The sequence below is a fragment of the Lontra canadensis genome, unplaced genomic scaffold (assembly GCF_010015895.1).
Source record: "Lontra canadensis isolate GAN:19392208 unplaced genomic scaffold, GSC_riverotter_1.0 scaffold59, whole genome shotgun sequence".
In the NCBI taxonomy this organism is placed as follows: Eukaryota; Metazoa; Chordata; class Mammalia; order Carnivora; family Mustelidae; genus Lontra; species Lontra canadensis.
The window spans coordinates 5,636,763-5,657,628 of NW_022631053.1; the positions used below are offsets into that span (position 1 = coordinate 5,636,763).

The 20,866-nt window shown below is 38.8% G+C and overlaps 1 protein-coding gene across 1 annotated transcript in view; it reads right to left on the reverse strand.

Annotated features, from left to right (window-relative positions):
• Nucleotides 1-16,781, reverse strand: part of TEX49 (testis expressed 49) — a 30,248-nt gene extending 13,467 nt beyond the window's left edge. The window contains exon 1 of the mRNA XM_032876909.1: nt 16,473-16,781. Within this exon, the coding sequence (XP_032732800.1) occupies nt 16,473-16,551 (79 nt within the window). The 5' untranslated portion in view covers nt 16,552-16,781. The remainder of the gene's footprint in view (nt 1-16,472) is intronic.
• Nucleotides 16,782-20,866: the final 4,085 nt, after the last annotated feature.

Sequence of the window (20,866 nt, forward strand, 5' to 3'; positions counted from 1 at the left end):
TGCCACAGTTTTGGCATTGAGTTGCATCTAGATTTTAAAATTTTCTATGAAGATAAAGCTCTAGCCTCAGCTCTATGCATGGCTGGGTCATTCTCATTATCCAGGGTGTAGCTCAAACATTACCTCCAGGATTACTCTGTTTTAAGTGGGCCTTACCTAGTTACTCTCCATTTTGGGATCTGCAAATTCACTTGCCTGTAAGAGCCAGGCAGATGATGTTTATGAATAAAGCAAACTCAGTAAGAAACACCGTCTAAAGGGGAAGCTGCTATTTCGCTGTTTGTGGTTATGTAAGAATTTAGGGCCAGTGTGACCAGTTCTAATCTTTCTAAGGGGTCACAGATGTGGGTTTTATATAAAATCTCCTAATATTTATTTGTTCATGCATTTATTTATTTATTATTGATTTATTTGAGAGAGAGAGAGAGAGCACGAGAGGGGAGGGGTTAGAGGGAGAAGCAGACTCCCTGCTGAGCAGGGAGCCTGATGCCGGACTTAATCCAGGGATTCCAGGATCATGACCTGAGCCAAAGGCAGTTGCTTAACCAACTGAGCCATGCAGGTGCCCCCAAATCTCCTAATTTTTGAACACTGCAGGCTGAGTATGGCCCTTTGTTCAACAGTTTATAACTTCTGATCTATTACATTGCCCTCCCCATATTTCCTTCCCAGTACTTGTTATAATCTGTGAATCCTGTTTGTTTACTGACTTACCGTCTGTTAGTCACTGTTGTATTTCCAGTGCTTAACACAGCACTTGACATAGTCAGTTCCTAATAAATAAATGTCCGATGTTGGATGAGAAGGGGAATCTGGATTGGTACCTTACTTCGGAGGTTTTTATATATTCTGAGTATTATTATGTATATGAATTATATACATGAGGATATGTATATATATATGTATTCATATATACACACACCCTTATATGGTTAATATTTTCTTTCAGTATCTTTCTTGCCTTTTAACTTTGTAATGTCTTTTGTTATACAATTTACAATTTTTTATTTAGTACAAATTGTCAATCTTTTTAGGCTTCCTGGTTTTATGTCCTACGAAGAAAGTTTTCCAAAACCACCCTAAGATTGTAAAAATATTGCTTTCCTCTAATATTTCTATAGTTTTGTTTTATATATTTACCCCTTTAATCCATCTGCAATTTATTTTTATGTATGATGTAAAGTGGGAGGTCCTTATGATTTTATTCTTAATTTACAAAGTTTTTTTTTTTTTTTAAGATTTTATTTATTTGTCAGAGGGAGAGAGAGAGCACAAGCAGGAGGAGTGCCAGGCAGAGGGAGAAGCAGGCTTTGCTGCTGAGCAAGGAGCCTGATATGGGACTGATCCCAGGACCTTGAGATCATGACCTGAGCTGAAGACAGACGCTCAACTGACTGAGCCACCCAGGTGTCCCTACAAAGTGTTTTTTTTTTGTTTTTTGTTTTGTTTTGTTTTGTTTTGTTTTGAAATAGCATGTGCAAGGGAGCCTGGATGGCTCAGTCTGTTGAGTGTCTGACTCTTGATTTTGGCTCAGGTCCCTCGTGCCCCCTCCACCCCACAGCTTGTGTGCTCGCTCTTAAAAAACCCAAAACACCCAAATGCCTTTCTAGTTTCTAGTGAGATAATGTGACATAGGTATTATGCATTATATTAATCTCTTCCAATATTAAGTCATCATATTCCTGGAATAAATCCTACTTGATGGTAGATGATTATCTTTAATATATTCTTGAATTTGATCTGATAGTGGGATTTATCCATTTATACTTACATTAGTTTATGGGTTCCTCTTTTGTACTATATTCTATAGTATGTTTTATGTTACTTTATCAGTTTTGTGTTAGTATGACAGAATTATTTTCATTGTTTTTTGTGCTTTTAAAAATGGAATAATGTTGGGGTGACTGGATGGCTCAGTCCTTAAGCATCTGCCTTGGGCTCAGGTCATGATCCCAGGGTCCTGGGATTGAACCCCGCATAGGGCTTCCTGCTCAGCGGGAAGCCTGCTTCTCTCTCTTCCACTCCCTCTGCTTGTGTTTCCTCTCTAGCTGTGTTTCTCTCTGTCAAATAAATAAAATATTAAAAAAAAAAGGAATGATGTATTAACATATGTCTCAAAATTTTGAAAAAATTCCCTATGAATATTGCACACAAAGCCTTTTCCCCAAGCAACTGTTTATTAAATTTTTCTCTTATGATAATTGATTTAACATGGGCTTATACTTTATTTTTTTAAAAGATCTATTTATTTTAGAGAGTAGGGGAGGAGAGAGAGAGTCTCAAACAGATTCCCTGCTGAGTGCAGAGCCCAGCATGGGGCTTGAGGTGGGGGGCTTGATCTCATGACCCTTAGTTCATGACCTGAGACAAAATCAAGAGTCAGGAGCTTAAGTGACTGAGCCAACTAGGCGTCCCATACTTATTTATTTTAAATGTCTTATAATCCAAACATTTACAAAAAAAAAAAAAAAAAGACCCCACAAACTTTTCATTTTATTCATAGGGTTCTTTGAAGCACAAAGTCTGTAATTTTTATGAAATTCAATTTCTCTATCTTTCTGTCACTTAGGCTTTTGGTGTCATATCTTACAAACCACTTCCTAATGTAAGGTCATGAAGATTTTCCTTGTAACAGTTTTAAACAGCTTTAGCTCTTACATTTATGTCTATGATCCATTTTAAGTTAACTTTTGTACATGATGTGATGTGGGGTCAAATTTCATTCTTTTGCATGTCAATTTCCAGTTTTTGTAGCACCATTTGTTGAAAAAACAATTCTTTTCCTATTAGATTGTCTTGACATTCTTTTTTAAAAATTTATTTATTTGTTGGACAGAGAGCACAAGCAGGGATAGTGGCAGGCAGAGGCAGAGGGAGAAGCAGGCTCTCTGTCAAGCAAGGAGCCCTATGCAAGACTTGATCCCAGAACCCTGGGATTATGACCTGAGCCGAAGGCAGACACTTAACTGACTGAGCCCCCAAGGCATTCCTGTTTAAAGTCTATTGACCATAGTGTAAGGGTTTATTTCTAGACTCTCAATTCTATTCCAATGACCTGTCTATATATGTCAATTTTTTTTAAAGATTTTATGTATTTATGTGACAGAGAGAGACACAGCGAGAGATGGAACACAAGCAGGGGGAGAGGGAGGAGGGAGAAGTAGGCTTCCCACCGAGCAGGAAGCCTGATGCTGGGCTCTATCCCAGGACTCTGGGATCATGACCTGAGCTGAAGGCAGACGCTTAACCACTGAGCCACCCAGGCGCCCCTATATATGTCAATTCTTATGCTAGTACCACACTGTCTTGATTACTGTAGCTTTGTAGAAAATTTGAAATTGGGAAGTGTATCTTCCAACACTGTTATTTTTCAAGATTTTTTTTTAACAGAATACAATTCTGAAAAAAAAAAAAAGATTGGCTTTTTTTTTTTTTTAAGATTTTATTTACTTATTTGACAACGAGAGAGAGCACAAGTAGGCAGAGGGAGAGGGAGAAGCAGGCTCTCTGCTAAGCAGGGAGCCAGATGCGGAGCTCCATCCCAGGACCCTAGGATCATGACCTGAGGTGAAGGCAGCTGCTTAACTGACTGAGCCACCCAGGCACTCCTTTTGTTTTGTTTTTAAAGACTTTATTTATTTATTTTTTATTCTGGGTCCTGTGCATTTCCTGAAATTCAGGAAATCTTGTCAATTTTTGCCAGGAACCATTACATTTGGATGATAGGTTAGCACAAAGAATTCTAAGAATCTAAATTGCATCTGGAAAGGGTTCTCAAATTTATCCCTCTTCAAATCCCAACTCACACACTGAATTTGAAAACATTCAGGAATCTCCAACTTGGTCCAGGACAAGGTTATCTAAGTTTCTCTTAGTAATTAATTCTTTAAGATGCTTTAATTAAAAAAATGCTTTAATTTCTTGACGGATTTTAGAACATTAAATGTGAACAGCTCAATATTATAAATAGTAGAAGCCCCACTGAATAAGCTTGCTAGGTTAATTAATGTTCATTTCCTCTGAAAAACATTAAAAGATGCCTGCAACATTCCAGCTGCAGCTGAGAGCTACTCTTCAGCATATCTGCATACTTCTGCTCTTACAAATTAAACTGCATGGTTACCAAGAGTCAGCAGAGTCCCCCCCACCCCCCAAATTTATACTGGGTTACTCTGTAATTACAATTTTGCACTTTAAAGAAATATTAAACTAATAGATTAGTGTTAAAAAAGAGCAGTGAGAGGCACCTGGGTGGCTCAGTCATTAAGCATCTGTCTTCCACTCAGGTCATGATCCCAGGGTCCCCAGATGGAGCCCACATTGGGCTGTCTGTTTAGCAGGGAGCCCGCTTCTCTCTCTGCCACTCCCCCTGCTTGTGTTCCCTCTCTTGCTGTGTCTCTCTGGCAAATCAATAAATAAATTGTTAAAAAAAAAAAAAGAGCAGTGATTTGTATAAAAACTAAGTTGAATGTTTTAGAAAAACTCAAAATGTAACAAATTACTGTAAACCTTGAGTTAAAATAGATTTGAGTTAGAAATTTAGCATTTTGCAGCTGTCGAAGAAATAATATCACTCAGAACCATCAATAGATACTAAAACTAGTGGGTAAAAATATGATGAAAAATAGGGTATTTGCATTTTTTCAAGTATCTTCCTGGAAATGATTACAAATTATAAAACAAAAATAGTAACTTGACAAATTGCAACACAAAAATAACAACTTGACAGTGGAGAAAACTGGCAAACACCACCTTAATCCAAAGCCCATGTTAATGTCACCAGTAATGGACAAAATGATATTATGAGCCTCCTGATGGGACCTACTGAAGACATAATGCTGCTTATTCCTGCCAAAAATATTTATACCAATATGATTATGAGCAACATCAGACAAACCCATATTACAGAAAATTCTATAAAATGTCTTGTATGTACTATTAAAAAATGTCAATGTCATGAATCACAAAGGAACACAGGAATTTTTCCAGAGTAAAGCAAACTAAAGAGACATGCCAACTAAATGCAATACTGATCCTTAATCAGATCCTGAAAGGAAAAGTTTTGCTCTAAAGGACATTAATGGGATGCTGGCAAAATTGTAATGTAGACCATAGATAATTAGATAATAGTGTTGAATCGCTATTAAAATTTGCTGAGTTTAATACCTATATTGTGGGTTGTTATCTAAGAAAATGTTCTTAAAAAAATTTTTTTTATTAACATATAATGTATTATTAGCCCCAGGGGTATAGGTCTGTGAATCGCCAGGTTTATACACTTCATAGCACATACCTTCCCCAATGTCCATAACCCCACCACCCTCTCCCTACCCCCTTCCCCCTGGCAACCCTCAGTTTGTTTTGTGAGATTAAGAGTCTCTTACGGTTTGTGTCCCTCCTGATCCCATCTTGTTTCATTTATTTTTTTCCAACCCCCCCAAACCCCCCATGTTGCCTCTCAACTTCCTCCTATCAGGGAGATCACATGATAATTGTCTTTCTCTGATTGACTTATTTCGCTAAGCATAATACCCTCTAGTTCCATCCACGTTGTTACAAATGGCAAGATTTCATTTCTTTTGATGGCTGCATAGTATTCCATTGTATATATATACCACATCTTCATTATCCACTCATCTGTTGATGGACGTCTAGGTTCTTTCCATAGTTCGGCTATTGTGGACATTACTGCTATAAACATTTGGGTGCACGTGCCCCTTCAGATCACTACATTTGTATCTTTAGAGTAAATACCCAGTGTGCAATTGCTGGGTCATAGGGTAGCTCTATTTTCAACTTTTTGAGGAACCTCCATGCTATTTTCCAGAGTGGTTGCACCAGCTTGCATTCCCACCAACAGTGTAGGAGGGTTCCCCTTTCTCCGCATCCTCGCCAGCATCTGTCATTTCCTGACTTGTTAATTTTAGCCATTATGACTGGTGTGAGGTGGTATCTCATTGTGGTTTTGATTTGTATTTCCCTGATGCCAACTGATGTGGAGCACCTTTTCACGTATCTGTTGGCCATCTGGATGTCTTCTTTGCAGAAATGTCTATTCATGTCCTCTGCCCATTTCTTGATTGGATTATTTGTTCTTTGGATGTTGATTTTGTAAGTTCTTTATAGATTTTGGATACTAGCACTTTATCTGATATGTCGTTTGCAAATAGCTTCTCCCATTCTGTCAGTTGTCTTTTGGTTTTGTTAACTGTTTCCTTTGCTGTGCAGAAGCTTTTGATCTTGATGAATCCCAATAGTTCATTTTTGTCCTTGCTTCCCTTGCCTTTGGTGACGTTCCTAGAAAGAAGTTACTGTGGCTGAGGTCGAAGAGGTTGCTTCCTGTGTTCTCCTCAAGGATTTTGATGGATTCCTTTCTCACATTGAGGTCCTTCATCCATTTTGAGTCTATTTTCATGTGTGGTGTAAGGAAGTGGCCCATAAGAAAATGTTCTTATTCTAAAGAAATACAAACTGAAATATTTGGGAGTAAAGGGATATAATATGAACAATTTATTCTCAACTAGATGAGAAATATATCTGTTGAAATATATCTGTTGATATATTTTTATTTTTTATATATATATATATATACACACATAAATTATATATTTGGAGAGAGAGAGAGAATGAGAGAGTGAGGGAAAGTAAATGTGGCTAAATACAATTGGCTAATTTAGATATACAGTGTAGGGAATTTCTTTGTACTAATCTTACATCTTTTCTATAATTTTGAAATTATATCACCAAATAAAGGTTTTAAAAAATGACAGACCATGTAAGTTTCCTTCTTCTCCCAAATTTGCTAAAATGACACCAAAATAACAACAATGGCATTAACTTTCAAAGGCAAAGAGAGGGAGAGCAAGAATACAAGAGCAGATGATGCATTTCAGGAGAAATATATATGGAAAACAGAAAGTGGACAGAGGGGTAGTAATTAACCTTTCAGAATGGAAAAAGTTCTAATTTAAGTTTCTGCAGTGGAGGATAGAACTAGAATTGGGCTAATTCATCTGAGAGGTCCAAACCTTATAATGTAACAGGTACCACAGAAGGCATGAGTAAAGAATAGGTCTGAGAACAGGAAGGTGAATACTGAAACTCTGTCTACAGAACATGTAGCACAAGTAGACAATTGCTGTCCAGCAATCCCATTTCTGGTTATATATCCAAAGGAAATGAAAACAAGATCTCAGAGCATTATCTTCACTCTCATTTTCATTCCAGCATTATTCGTAATAGCCAAGATGTAGAAACTTAAGTGTCTGTTATTGGATTAATGAATAAAGGAGACATGGTATATATACACAGTGAAACATTACTTAGCCAAAGAAAGAAGGAAATCCCGCCATTTGCAACAACAGGGATGGATCCTGAAGGCATTATGCTAAGTCAGGTAAGTTGGACAAAGACAGACAAATACTGTTTGATCTCATATGTGGAATCTAACAAAGCTGTGAACTCACAGAAACAGAGTAGAATGGTGGTTACTAAGGATTGTGGGATGGGGGAAATGAAGAAATGTTGGTCAAAAGGTACCAATTTCCAGTTTAAGATGAGTAAGTTCTGGGGATCTAATGTACAGCACAATGATTATATATTTGCATATATATATATTTGATATATTTATATATTTGATATATTTGAAAGGTGCTAAAAGAGATCTTAAATGTTCTTAGCACAAAAAAGAAAAGGTAAAAAAAGAGAAGCGTAATTATGTGATGAGATGGAGGTGTTAGCTAATACTATGGTGTTAATCATTTTGTAATATATAAGTATATCAAATCAACATGTTATACACCTTAAATTTACACGATGTTATCTGTCAATTACTTCTCAATAAAACTGAAAAAAAGTATTTCTTTGGAGGCACTGAATCAAACAGGCACTGCACTCCTAGTCAGGATTCACTGTGAGGGATGGCATATGGTGCAAGACTACAAATCTGATGATTAAGTGAAAATTGAGATCCTTAAAAGTGTGACTCTCAATACCACCTTCTCCTGTCCTGGTCATAGTATGCTAGCAGACAAGCATCTAACCAATCCCCAGAGAAACAGTTATAGGATCCTTCCCCGGAAAAATTGTAGATATCCAGAGGAAAGCTCCCAGTAATGCCCACAATGGACTCCCACACACACAGCTTTTAGTTCCTCACTCTTAAATTATAATGGAGAGCCAAGGATCACCAGTTGTTTGACAATAGTCATCATGAGGAGGAGACCAAAATAAACTCATAGGAAAAAGAGCACAAAGGAGACAGAGCTAATGCAGGGAACAGAACTTCAAATAAAGTACAATATTCATGAAGAAAAGAGAAAAGGTGTGGACAAGAAAAGAGAAAAGGTATGGACAAGAAAAGCCAGAGGACCAAAAATGACCCTTGGAACTTAAAGCAACCAAAATAAAATGTTCTGATACAAAGGTGTGGTGTTTTTCACATATATCTACAACTTCTTTGATATTTCTTGAAGAAGGAGCGCTTATTTCCCCTTCGAGTGTGGGCTGCATTTAGTGACTCTCTTTAAACAAACAGAATAAGGTGGAAGTGATAGTCACTTCTGAGACTAAGTCATAAAAAGGCATTGTGGCTTCCTTCTCTCTTGGATCATCTGCTCTGAAGTTAGTTAACATGTGAGAACACTGAAGCAGCTTATGGAGAGGCCCATGTGGTATGAAACAGGTGTCTTGTCAACAGTCAGAGAGGAACGGAGGCCTCCAGCCATCAGATGACTGAAACTCCTGCTAACATCCTGTTTTCAACCACATAAGAAACCCTGAGCCAGAACTACCTAGCTAAGCCGTTCCTTGGATTCTTGATTCACAGAAACTGTGAGGTAATAAATGTTTTTTAAGCCTTTGTTTTAGGATACTTTGTTACACAGCAATAGATAATTAACCCAGAAAATCTGAAGATACAGTTGGGCAATCTCCCAAAGAATTCCTTTTTAAAAACACAAAGAAAATAAAGAGAAATATTAGTTAAGTTAGAGGATCATCTCAGGCTTTGTAGCTGACAAAACAGAAGTGTGTTTTTTTTTTTTTTTTTTAAAGATTTTATTATTTGCCAGAGAGAGAAAGAGACAGCAACAGAAAGAGCACAAGCAGAGTGGGCAGCAGGCAGAGGGTGAAGCAGGCTCCCTGCTGAGGAAGGAGACTGAGGTGGGACTTGATCCCAGGACCCTGACATCATGACCTGAACAGAAGGCAGACGCTTAACCGACTGAGCCACACAGGTGTCCCTAAAACAGAAATTCCAAAAAGATAAGAGAGAGAAAATAGAGAATAAATAAATAAACATCAAAGGAAATTTCTCAGAAATGAAGAGCACAAATTTCCAGATTGAAAAACTTCATGCAGTACCTATTGCAATGTATGAAAAAAGACCTACAGCAAATTCCATCATTAAGAAATTTCAGAACATCAAGGAACAACAAAAAACTAGAAGCTTCCAGAGAGAAATAAGTCACATACAAAAGAATTCAACTGGAAGCTGGAGGACAATAAACACATACCTTCAAAATTCTCAGAAAATGAGAATTTTCAACCTAGAATTTCACATCTGGAAAAACTGACAATCAAGTGTGAGGGTAGAATAAAACCATTTTGGCTTCAAAAATATACCTCCTATACATTCTTAGAAAGTTATTCAAGGGTATATTCCAGGAAAGGGAGGGAGTAAACCAAGAAAGAAAACATGGTTCCAGGAAATAGGAAATAAAACCTTGGAGAGAGGCAAAAGCAAATTCTATGGACAAGAGCTATTCCCCAGGCTTAGAGAGTGAACAGTCTAGATGGAGTAGGTGAGAGGCAGTTAGGAATAAAAATAGAATGAATTTATTGTTTTGAGGGATTGAAAAAAATATATTGGGCATTTGACAGAGCTGTTGAAATATTTGGGAAAAAAGTAATAATAAATATATCAAGGGGTAATTGGGTGGCTCATTTGGTTGAGCGACTGCCTTCTGCCTGGGGTTATGGTCCCGGAGTCCCAAGATCAAGACACGCATCAGGCTCCCAGCTCCCTCTGACCTTTCCCCTCTCATGCTCTCTCTCACACATGCTTTCTCTCTCTCTCTCTTTTTTTTTTTTTTTAAAGATTTTATTTATTTATTTGTCAGAGACAGAGGGAGAGAGGGCGAGCGAGCACAGGCAGACAGAGAGGCAGGCAGAGGCAGAGGGAGAAGCAGGCTCCCTGCCGAGCAAGGAGCCCGATGTGGGACTCGATCCCAGGATGCCGGGATCATGACCTGAGCCGAAGGCAGCCGCTTAACCAACTGAGCCACCCAGGCGTCCCTCTCTCTCTCTCTCAAATAGTAAATATATCAAGAACCAAGCAAATGAAAAATGGTGGCAATTCCTAACTCTAGGGGTAAGCAAAAGGTTGAACAAAAGTTATCATAGTGACATTATTTGGCCTAGCAGTGAACAATTTTTTAAAAAGATTTTATTTATTTTAGAGAGAGAGGCAGAGAATCTCAAGCAGAGTCCACATTGAACGTGGAGCCCGATACTGGGCTTGATTTCATGACCCTGAGATCATGACCTGAGCTAAAACCAAGAGTCAGAAACTTAACTGACTGAGCTACCCAGGTGCCCCATCAGTGAACAGTTTTTAGCACTACAAGACTTGATTTTAACTTTTATTCATGTTTTATTGATGCATCACAGACTTAGTGGCTTGAAACATTATTACCTCACAGTTTTGTTAAGTCAGAATTCTGGGCAGGTTTGATTGGGTCCTCTGCTCAGTCTCCTAATGCTGAAATTAAGGTGTTGGTCTGGGTTGGGGTCTTATGTGGAGGGTCTAAAGAAGAATCTATTTTCAGGCTTATTCAGGTTGTTGGCAGAATTCTGTTTCTTCCAGTTATAGGGCCAAGCCCTTGTTGGCTGTCAGCCAGGCCACTCTCAGCTCCTAAATGCCACCCACATTCTTTGGCATGTGGCCCCCTCCATCTTCAAAGCCAACAATGATGTGTTAAATTCCACTCATGCTTCCAATCTCTGAATTCTTCTTTTGGGCTAGCTGGAGAAAACGCTGCTTTTAAAGGGCTTATGTGTTTAGATTAGGCCCACTCAGATAATCTCCCTTTCTCCATATAAAGTAACAATCAAGGAGTGTGGTATCCATAATATTCAGAGGTTCCACATACATCCAAAGAGGAGGGGATCATATAGAGGCAAAGTTCACTGTGGGTCATTCTTAGAATTTTGCCTACCACAAACCTAAAACTGTGATATGACTATATTAGGGTACTATGATATGATATGATGAAAATCAGGGTGGGAGAGGAGAAGCACAGGGTATGGCATAAGAAAACTAAATTCTTTAGGGCACCTGGGTGGCTCAGTTGGTTAAGTGTCTGCCTTTGGCTCAGGTCATGATGGGATTGAGCTCAGGAAAGCAATATATAATGGTCAAAAATCGATAAATCAATACATATCATATGAGCATTTTCCTTAGAATTAGGAAGGTTAAGTACCAAAGAAACAACTATAAAGTTGAAAATTTGTCTCTGTAGAGTGGAGGTGAAAGGACTGGGGTAGAGGACTCGTTTTCATTATAAGCTCTTAAGCATTATTACATTTAATATTGCTTTGAAAAGGAATTACAAAGATTACTCTTTTTTAAAGATTTATTTATTTTAGAGAGAGAGAAAAAGCGTGTACACATGTCCAGGAAAGAGGCAGAGGGGGAGGGAAAGGGACAAGCGGACTCTGTGCTGAGCACAGAGCCTAATTGGGCGGCTTGATCCCATGAGCCCGAGATCACCACCTGAGCCAAAACCAAGAGTCAGATGCTTAGCCAACTGAGCCACCCAGGTGCCCCAAGAATTACATAGAAAACTTTAAATTTTTTTGATTAGACATGAGGAAGATAACTAAAAGTTTTTAAAAATACAAAAATCATAAAATAAGTTTCCTTTGCAAATGCTTGACTCCACTTTAAACAGACCCAAATGGAAATTATACATGATGCACTATGGGGGCAAATAAGGCCATGGCACTCATCAACAGACACATTTTCAAAGATGTGGAATTGGCACCATATCAAAAAAATTGGGTGAATCTACAGTTACATGCATTAAGTGAAACTAAAATGTATAAGGTATGTTATCTTTTCTTGATTTCCCAATTTACAATGTAATCTTTGACCAGTTATTTGTCTAAGAGTCTACAGTCCAACTGACTCTTGAACAACATAGTTTTGAACTGCACGGGACACAGAAAATTTGAAGATACAGTTGGGCAATCTCCCAAAGAATGCCTTTTTGTTTTTAAGATAAAAACAAAATTTTAAAATAAAACTTTTTTTTTTTTTTTTTTTGTCAGAGAGAGAGAGAGAGAGAGAGGGAGAAGCAGGCTCCCCACTGAGCAAGGAGTCCGATGTGGGACTCGATCCCATGACCCTGGGATCCTGACCTGAGCAAAGGCAGACACTTAACTGACAGAGCCACTGAGGTGTCCCCACATGGATGTTTTTAATACACTACAACAAAAGGAAATTAAATATTATAAATGTAATTCTCTTAGGATTTTCAAATTTTTTTTTTTTAAGATTTTATTCAGAGAGGGGCGCCTGGGTGGCTCAGTGGGTTAAAGCCTCTGCCTTCGGCTCAGGTCATGATCCCAGGGTTCTGGGATCGAGCCCCACATCGGGCTCTCTGCTCAGCGGGGAGCCTGCTTCCTCCTCTCTCTCTCTCTGCCTGCCTCTCTGCCTACTTGTGATCTCTGTCTGTCAAATAAATAACTAAATAAAATCTTTAAAAAAAAAAGATTTTATTCAGAGAGGGAGGGAGAGAGAGCACAAATGTGGGGGAGAAGCAGAGAAAGAGGGAGAAGCAGAATTGCTGCTGAGTGGGGAGCCTGACACAGGGCTCAATCCCAGGATTTCCTGACTGAGCCACCTAGGTGCCTGCTCTAAAGATTTCCTTAATAACATTCTTTTCTCTACCTTTACTGTAAGAACACAATATATAATAAATATACAAAATAGGTATTAATTGGACAACCTATGCTCTTGGTAAAACTTTTGGTCAACAGATTATTAGTAGTTAAGTTTTGGGAAGTCAAAAGTTATATGCAGATTTTTGACTTTGTTGGGGGGTGTTAGCGCCCCTAACCCCTATATTGTTCAAGGGTCAACTGTAATTATATTCAACTTACATTATATAGCACTTATTAATTGATCTGAACTTGCTAGCTTGTTATCTATTAGCAGGTTTATACCAGGGATCTGTAATTGGTAGTCTCAAGTTCATGGGTGTTGATTAGGTTATCCACACTCCAGGGTCAGATGGACCATATTTAGTTCAAGACGCCTCCTGGAAAGATGGAATCAGTGTACTAGTTGCCTTGTCAAACGGTGGTTTCACTAAATTCTTGTCCCAGAAGTGAAACTTCCTAGTTTTCTATGGAGCAATAAGATGTGGATAAACTTCTACCCCTGGTTTCACCAACAACTCCAGCAAAGTTTGAGTTTTAAGCACAGAAAACACCAAGCTATTGTTTTGATATCCGCATGCAATAGACCATGTAATAATGACTCTGTGATGTGTGTGCATATGTGTGTATGAGAGAGACTAAAAGAGAGGAGGAGGAATCCACCCAGTTCTTTCCCCCATGCTTGCAGAATACCACTCTAAGGCTAGAGAATTTTAACTTTCTAGGGAAGCTGTCCAGGGGTATGAGAGAAGGTTACAAAGCACTGACTCCATGGAAGAGTTCCCAAGTCAACAACTCTGCTCATTAGCTGAGCAAAAAGTTACCACTCATTCAGCTCCAGTGAATGGTGGGCTCCTGGGAATCTTGAGACCACCTAATTAGGGAATAGTGAACAACTTTACATAAAGCCCACCTGACATTCAAATTCAGGGTTTAGGAGTTAACAGATTTTCTGAGAAAGGCTGATCATCAATCACTTCTATAGTGGCCCACTCACAGCAAAAGATCTGTGTCATTTGTTCCCAATACTGTTTAAAAATGAGTGCAAGCAATATGTGTTTGAAAATTTAGAGTCAAATTCTGGCTCTATCACTGACGTTGTGTAAATAAGTTAACCTGTTTGAGCCTCAGTTTCCTTACTGGTAAAAAGGGACTAGTAATACCTACCTGACAGACATGCTGAGAGAATTAAATGGAATCATGCATGTGGAATGTTCAGCACAATGCCTGGCATGCAGTACATACTAAATAGATAGCTTCAGTGCTCGTTTCGGCAGCACATATACTAAATAGATAGCTTCATATTATTAAGTTTTTTGAACCAACAAAATTTTGGATTTTTAAATAGAAGTTAGCAAGTGGACCTCCTCTGTCTAAATCTTGAGGTAAGCAGAGAGTATAAAATTGGCAGGGGAGGGGGAACAATATAGGGGTGACAAATTTGATGTCTAGTCTTCCTTCTAACCTTACATCTTAGGCCAACTGTTTGGCCAAACCTCCAGTCTCTGATAGTCTGCCAGTGGCATGAAAAAAATTGGGCAAGCAGATGATAACAGGATACCTTCCTATTACCCCCATAGTTTTATTTTTAAAAAATATGCGCATCCAAGTGAGTATAAGGGGGGAGGGGCAGAGAATCTCAAGCAGACTCTTTGCTGAGCACAGAGCCCAATATAGGGCTTGATCTCAAGACCCTGAGATCATGACCTGAGCTGAAATCAGGAGTTGGGTGCTCAACCTACTAAGACACCCAGGTGTCCCTATTACCCCATAGTTTTGTAAAGCAAAGTCTTTCTCTCTGCCTAGCCTACGGCAAAATTAATTAGAAATGAAACTCAGACCTCTTTGGATTGGTATACAGTTTTGTTTACTAGTTTAGGTAGCAAACTGGGTAGGAAAAACCCATGCTTGGTGCTTAGTTCTCTCATAGTGAGAAGTCCGATCTAGTAGGGGCAGGCAGGGTTGGAGCAGCCAGGAGAGGCCTAGTCTTGGAATAAGGAAGATTTATGGAATAGGCCAGGTTTGTTTCTCTGAGAGAAGGTGAAGAGCTCCTTATTTGGAGACAATAGCAGCCCATGGCATAATGCTGGGATGGGTGGCGGCCAGCGGGGGAGGGCAGGTGTAGGGCTATTAAGGAATTTCTAGGGTCCACCAGTGGGACCCTTTGTACAAACCTTACCTGAAAGCTGCATATGTAAAACAGCTGCTTTGTTGTCATTAGAAAAAGGATATATTGCACCTAATAGAGTTCTATACTAGTCTCTCTCAATCTTTGTGTTTTATACTTACCAGTCACCCCCTACCTTCACCCCAATAAAACTTTGCTTTAGTACCTGCCAACACTTAATTTCCTTCACTTATGTTCTCCATTCTGTCCGAAATACCCTTTCTCCTCCATTTCTGTGCTTTCAAACAATTTATCTTTTGTTTTACTTTATTTATTTGTCAGAGAGAGAGCACAAGCAGGGGGAGCAGCAGGCAGAGCAGGCAGAGGGAGAAGCAGGCTCCCTGCTGAGCAGGGAGCCTGATGTGGGACTCCATCCCAGGACCCCAGGATCATGACCTGAGCTGAAGGCAGACGCTTAACCGACTGAGCCACCCAGGCGTCCCTCAGACAATTTATCTTTTAAGACCTTAACCAATCGTCACATCTCCTCCAAAGCCTCCTCTAACTTCCTGTTTTAGTCATTCAAATATCATTTATTAATTTACTTACCTACAAGTACTTATTAAATCTCTATGTATTGGAACATTAGAGCATTATGTACTAGGTATTGCTAGGCATTGTGGGATAATATAATCAGTTATTTACCATTGCCCATTAAAAATCCTTTAGTGGTTCCCTATAAAATTAAAATGCTTAGCATGGATAACAGCATCCTCAATTTCCTGGCCCCTGCCAAGTTTATAAGGCTTACTTCCCAGCACCTGTCTTTACACTTTATCTGTACCCAAGGACTTAAGAGTTCAGTGAATACGGCTCTCCCAACTCTCTGTTCCTTTGTCTGTGCAATATTCTCTTTTGGTCTACTTGGCGAATTCCCATCATCCTGGCAGCATTCTGTGTGAAGTCTTTCCTAAAGGATTCTCCTGTGCTCATTCAAATCCAATAGCATCAGGTACTTCCTCTTTTGTGGTCCCACAGTATTCCATATTTAATTTATTCATACATTATACTGCAAATTTTTTGTTTGCATATTTATCTTTAGGGCCACTTTATGGCAGAGACCTTATCCTATCTGTCCCCAATCACCAACAGAAATCCTGGCACAAAACTCTTTTTAGTAAATGTTAACTAAATGTGCAAATGGATAATAATGAACATTTATTCAGTTGAACAGGTTGAATGTCTTAATAAGGATATTAAATGACAGAAGAGGGAAAATCAATGGATAATCTCTGTATTCCGTAATTTTAGCTGGTGACTGGTGTAATTGTTAATTATGGGTGATAAAGCTCTAACTCAAGATAGAAAAAGAAATGGCCAAGAAGCAGCTCTTCTAAGCCTCTACCCAACTTCCCCTTACTTGTTTCTTCAGTTGTGTCCCTTTTCTTGTCCCGAAAGGAATTTTGATATCCCAAAAGATATAAGTTGAAGAAGGCCATCTCAGCTCCTCCCTGTCGTCTTCTGGAATGTTTAGGCTGGAGCACTGGAGTCTGTTTGGTAACTATGGTAATGCCCTATGAATTACTATGACTAACACTCCCTTTACCTAAGGAGACACAGGATTTATGGGTTCACAGTAGGGCTGGAGTGGGACTGGGCTAAATAACTTCAGAAAAATGGAGGAATCAAGAGCCAGTTACCCTTTTTTTCTTGCACCAGTCTTTTTTATACTGTAAGTTTCAGAAGGCAGTGAACAGAAAGAGCACTGACTTGGGCTCATATATTATTTTCGCCATACACTCAGTATCTGAGTTTGAATAGGTTAAGCCTCTGTTTATTTTTAAAAATGGCAATGGTATCTATCTCAGAGTTATGAGAATTAAATGATAATGTACGCAAATTTCCTTTGCATAGTGTTCAGCATATAATGGAAACAAACAGTATTTAAATGTGAATATGGTACTTCCGATGAGTCTTTAAGTTATTTCAAGCAGTGGTGTGCTGAACCAGTTCATACTGATTTTTGAGCTGCCTCTTAAATTTTCGGGAGTTTTACAAGATGGTTGTTTAAAATTATCACAACTTACAATTAAATAAATCATATGAAAAGTAAAGGTAGTAAATACTAAAAACTCATCTCTTCCTAATTATTTTACTATTATTTATACTCATGAAGTTTTATCTATTGTATGTGTATATTCTGTTATTTTTATTCTTTTTTCTGTTTGCTTTTCAGTTTGGGAAGTTTCTGCTGACAAATCTTCAAACTCACTGTTTCTTTCCTTGGTTGTGTCCAGTGTATTGATAAGCCCATCAAAGGCATTCATTTCCTTTACAGTTTTTGTTTTTTTTTTTTAAGTAAGCTCTAGGCCCAACATGGGGCTTGAACTCACGAGATCAAGATCAAGAGTCACACATTCTACTGACTGAGCCAGCCAGGCACCCCTGTTATAGGTTTTTTTTAATTCCCAACATTTCCTTTTGACTCTTAGTTTTCATTTCCATGCTTCATTACTCACATATTCGTGCATGTTGTCCACTTTTTCCATTAGAGTCCTTAGCATATTAATCAGTTAAATTCCCATTTTGACAATTCAAAACTTTCCTCCATATATGATTCTGGTTCTGATACTTGCTTTGTCTCGAGACTGCATTTTTTGGCTTTTAGCATTCCATATATATATATATATTTTTTTTAATTTTTAATTTTTAATTTTTTTTTTGTAGAAAGTTACACATGATACACTAAGTAAAAGGAATGGATGTTTTACATTTATCTGTTTGGGAGTTCAGGTGCTATTTCCTGTTTGTTATGGCTGTAGGTATCACAGGCTAAAATTTCCTCTGATGTCTTTGTCTCCCCTGTTGTCTTTGGGTTTCCTTTCAGACTCCTATTTAAATAGGGTCTGAGTCTGTAGTTCTTTTGTTATAATCACCTGTTATATAGGAGACCTACTGATGTGTTGGTAAGGGCGGGCGGGTGAAGAAAGTGCTTTATAATCCTATCAGGTCTCAGTTTTTTAGTAAGCTTGTGTCCCCTCTGGACTGCGACCTTCACAAATGCTAGAGTTGGTTATTTTGCTTTTCCTATATTGGCTAGGCTCTGTTAAATAGCTTCCATTGAGGACAGGCCTTTGTTAAGGACAACTGAATGCTCTGGGTCTATTCCCAAGTAGCTCTTTTTTCCCTTTCCCTTCCAGGAGGACAGGGGATTTTTCTCCAATCTTCACAGTAAGAACTATGGGGCTCCTGGAAGTAAAACTCCTGAAAGTGCAGGGGCCCTCAAGAGGTTTTGTTTTGTTTTTAAAGATTTTATTTATTTATTTGACAGAGAGACAGAGTACAAGCAGGGGAAGCAGCAGGGAGAGGGAGAAGCAGGCTCCCCACAGAGCCCAATGTGCGTCTTAATCCCAGGACCCTGGGATCATGACCTGAGCCAAAGGCAGATGCTTAACTGACTGAGCCCCCCAGGTGCACCTCTGCTGGTTGTTGTTTTTGTTGTTGTTGTTTTTTCCAAGTCTCTCAACCTAGGCCAAGTTCAGTCTCCACCAATTAGTCAACTGCCTTTCATGTATTCCTACCAGTTGCTGGTTTCAATAGTAGTTTTTGGTCTCAATAAGTCATGGGTCTCTGTTCTGCCTTTTCTGATTCTGCCTGTTTCTCCAGTTTTTGTGGTGGAGGTCTACCCTGTCCCCTTAATGCTCTGCTTAATCTAACAAGGGTTGTTGATTTTCAGTTTATGCAGGTTTTGTTGTTGTTGTTGCTATTATAAAAATAGGAGTAATGACTTCTAAGCTCTTTACATATTGGACTGGAAACCAGAAGTCCCTGTCTATTGTATCTATATGGTGGAAATACTATGTGATGGTACGTTCATCTCATCCTAAGTCCATGCTCTGTGATGTCATGTTGGTAGCTTGAAATTGGCCATAATGGGAGAATTTAGACTACAGAAATGGTAAATGCTGCAAACAAAAGCTTGATTTATTTTGACTAGACTAAAGTGATAGTATGTAAATAATGTAGATTAAGTTTAAAAATATATCATGTAGGGGCGCCTGGGTGGCTCAGTGGTTAAAGCCTCTGCCTTCAGCTCAGGTCATGATCCCAGGGTCCTGGGATCGAGCCCCGCGTTGGGCTCTCTGCTCAGTGCAGAGCCTGCTTCTCTCTCTCTCTCTCTGTCTGCTTCTCTGCCTACTTGTGTTCTCTGTGAAATAAATAAATAAAATCTTTTAAAAAAAATATATCATGTCTATGCCCATTACATCGTCAAGAGCACAAAGAATTGAAAGGTTCTTCCAGTTTCAAAAACGATTATCCAATTCAGCAAAGATGTTGCTCAAGTCACTGACAAATAAGTGTAGTTCCAACATAAGTCTCACTGTCTCATTTTTTGGGGGGGAGCAGAGGGAGAGGGAGAGAGAATCTTGAGCAGGTTCCACGCTTGGCCCCTTATTTCACTTTTATCTTACTGATTAATGCAAATTAAAATGTCAAAAAAGAGTCAAAACTATGCTCATCTGCTGGGGTGCCTGGTCGCTCAGTCAGTTAGGCTTCTGACTCTTAATTTTGGCCCAGGTCATGGCATCATCTCAAGGTCTTGAGATTGAGCTCTGCATGGGGCTCTATGCTCAGTAGGGAATCTGCTTGGGATTCTCTTCCTCTCTCTCTCTCCCCCTTCTCCTCCCTCATTTGTATGTGTGCTTGCTCTCCCTCTCTCAAATAAATAAATCTTTGGAAAAAAACCCTATTCTCATTTGTCAAATGTAATCACAGGTTGGTTCTTGAATCAAGAAGTTGGCAAAACTGAGTGAAAGCATTCTGTGAGAATCAACTGGCTATAGGAAATTTATAATAAAGATCATATATTGTATTTTTTATAAATGTGTGCTACACATTCATGTTCATGTTTGAACTTATATATGTATACACACACATACAATTATTTTCTGGATAGCTGGTTATTCATAATTTACCTGTATACCCATACCATGGTCGATTTCAAGCTATCATAGGACACCAACTGAATGTGGATTTGGGAATCGTTACAAATGGCAAACCATCTTCTCGTGTTTTAATCTGGAGACTATATAAATGTTGGAAAGAAATTATTTTGACAATAAACATGTACTGAACACCTATTGTGCCTGATGGTGTCCTGTCAAGATCCAGAGATGACATTTAAGATCACACAGCTACGGGACCCTGGGTGGCTCAGTCAGTTAAGTGTCTGCCTTCAGCTCGGGCTGTGACCTTGGGGTCCTAAAATCAAGACCCATGTCTGGCTTCCTGCTCAGTAGAGAAAGTGTCTCTGCCATGCCACTCCCCCCTCCCTCTCTAATGATTAAATGAAATCTATTAAAAAAATCACAAGGTAGTTAAAAGAATACCTGGGAATTTTAAGGATATTATATTAAGTGAAATAAGCCAGTCACAGAGACAAACACTGTATGATTCTACTTATGTAAGAGATCTAAAGCAGTCAAACTCACAGAAACACAAAGGTTGTCAGGGCTGGGACCAGGGGGAAATAAAGCATATAGAAATAAAGTTTCAGGTTTGCAAAATGAAAAAGTTGTGGAGATCTGTTACATAACAATTTGAATATAGCTGATACTATGAAACTGTACACATAGAAATAGTCAAGGGTTTAAAAAAAAAAAAAAAGAATAGCTGGGATTTGAATCCAGGCCTGATTCAAAACTCTTGTTTAGCAATTGTTATACTGCCTCCTACTTTCAAATATTTATCCTCTCAAACAATATTTCCTTTCTCTGAGTTACACAGGTCCTGTTCTTCTGTATGGCAGGATAG